This window comes from Mus pahari, chromosome 5 (genome assembly GCF_900095145.1).
Source record: "Mus pahari chromosome 5, PAHARI_EIJ_v1.1, whole genome shotgun sequence".
NCBI lineage: Eukaryota > Metazoa > Chordata > Mammalia > Rodentia > Muridae > Mus > Mus pahari.
Window position 1 is genome coordinate 135,470,618 of NC_034594.1, and position 2,287 is coordinate 135,472,904.

General features: G+C 48.3%; 1 protein-coding gene across 1 annotated transcript in view; it reads left to right on the forward strand.

Annotated features, from left to right (window-relative positions):
* The window catches only part of Myoc (myocilin), a 10,505-nt gene extending 8,567 nt beyond the window's left edge, over window positions 1-1,938 (forward strand). The window contains exon 3 of the mRNA XM_021198976.1: window positions 668-1,938. Within this exon, the coding sequence (XP_021054635.1) occupies window positions 668-1,452 (785 nt within the window). The 3' untranslated portion in view covers window positions 1,453-1,938. The remainder of the gene's footprint in view (window positions 1-667) is intronic.
* The last annotated feature ends 349 nt before the right edge of the window (window positions 1,939-2,287 follow it).

Below are 2,287 nucleotides of genomic sequence, written 5' to 3' on the forward strand. Positions count from 1 at the left end.
GTGTGTGTGTGTGTGTGTGTGTGTGTGTGTGTGTGTGTGTGTACTTTGCTCTGTGTTCAGTTCAGAGAGAGGAACTGTTCACCCAGAAGAGAAGACAGGTGACTCCCCAGAGGCGGAACGGGGAAGAAGGAAGCTGAAACCTGTCTGCTGCCTTTTCTAGACATGTGTACAGGAAGCCAACCTTGGAGGGCTAGGTATATACTAAAGATCATTTCAGCATGTCTGTTACAAAAAGTATTTTTCTGACCTTCGTCTAACAAGGAAAAGAGCATTTGTCCCTCAAAAAAAAAAAAAAAAAATGTGTTCCATGGAATATGGCTGCTGTTTCCAGAAAATAACATTGACTGTTTTATTAGCAATAGCTGCTAACACTGAAGGCTATGTCGAGGCTAACACTGAAGGGTATGTTGAGGGCACCCTCACACAGACATACATGCAGGCAAAACACCAATGCACACAAAAGAAAAACAAATGAGAAAGTCAAGGCTCCCAGAGCTAAGTACCTCACCGGTCACATGGTCAGGGGGTAAGCAGGGCTCAGAGGTCAACCCTCTCTGTCCCTGCCTTCTCTGCTTTGCCACTACTGTCCAGTCTGCAGTCTGTATTTGGAAGACTTACGGATATTAAATACATGGCAAATGGCAACTTTTTTTTTTTAATTCATCAGGATGTGGAGCACTAGTCTGGGTAGGAGAGCCAGTCACCCTGAGGACAGCTGAAACAATCGCTGGCAAGTATGGAGTGTGGATGAGAGACCCCAAACCCACCCACCCCTACACCCAGGAGAGCACTTGGAGGATTGACACGGTTGGCACAGAGATCCGCCAGGTGTTTGAGTACAGTCAGATAAGCCAGTTCGAGCAGGGCTATCCTTCAAAGGTCCATGTGCTCCCTCGGGCACTGGAGAGCACAGGTGCTGTGGTGTATTCGGGGAGCCTCTATTTCCAGGGGGCTGAGTCCAGAACTGTGCTCAGGTATGAGCTGAACACGGAGACTGTGAAGGCAGAGAAGGAAATTCCTGGAGCTGGCTACCACGGACAGTTCCCGTACGCGTGGGGTGGCTACACAGACATTGACTTAGCTGTGGATGAAAGCGGTCTCTGGGTTATCTATAGCACAGAGGAAACCAAGGGGGCCATAGTCCTCTCCAAATTGAACCCAGAGAACCTGGAACTTGAGCGTACCTGGGAGACCAACATCCGTAAGCAGTCTGTGGCCAATGCCTTTGTTATCTGTGGCATCTTGTACACAGTGAGCAGCTACTCTTCCGCCCATGCAACTGTCAACTTTGCCTACGACACTAACACGGGGACTAGCAAGACCCTGACCATCCCATTCACGAATCGCTACAAGTACAGCAGTATGATTGACTACAACCCCCTGGAAAGGAAGCTGTTTGCCTGGGACAACTTCAACATGGTCACCTATGATATCAAGCTCTCCGAGATGTGAGGACCCTCTATCCCACCAGCAAAGGCCGGAAAAGGTGAAGTCCAGGCTCCTGGGTGAAGCAGCTGCAAGCAGAGGCAGCCAGATGCAGGGAGTTTCTCCTCCTCCTCAAGATTTTGTTTGTCCGGGTCAATGTACAGTTCCCCTCTAGCTGATACAACCTCGGGGCTTGTACAGTTGCATACACTCTGTTCTCTTCTGTCAGCTTTCAAAGGGATGTTCCTCTTTTAAAAGTCATAGAGTGTAGCAGTCCAGAGGAAAAACTAGAAGTAAGGTTGTTTCTTCATGAAACCATTGCTTTTGCAAGCTGTTATGGTTACCATAAGCCTTGCGAGGCAGCGGCGGTTCTGCAGAGGGATCACTCCTGTGGTTAGAACTGCTCCTGCCAAAGGTGTATTTACTCCAGCGGGTTTCTAATGCCACAGATACAGCGTGTGGTTGGGTAGTACATAAACCCTTTGCCCTGTGAAATAAAGTTATCTTACATGACGTTGCTGTCCTTGAGATCTGTGGAAATCGTTGCTCAAAAGCGCAGATTCCAGAGTGTGCCTTGCCTCTGGGTTGGATAATATGACAGCCAGATGTTACAGGCATATGCGCACAGGTGCAGGAGTGTCTGTCTGTCTGTCTGAGAGGCTTGTGCCTGTCTTTTCCTATTTTGCCCAAGGTGGCAATAGGTCACCAGTGGGTTGCACAGCTTCCTACAGCTTCCCACCTCCATCTAACTGTGTTGTTGCCTCTTTCTGAGCAATCTTGGTATCTTTCCCTCAGCCTACCCACTTTCCTAGACTTGGTTTAGGTTTATCTGTTGTTATAGATACCAGAATTTTTTTTTTTT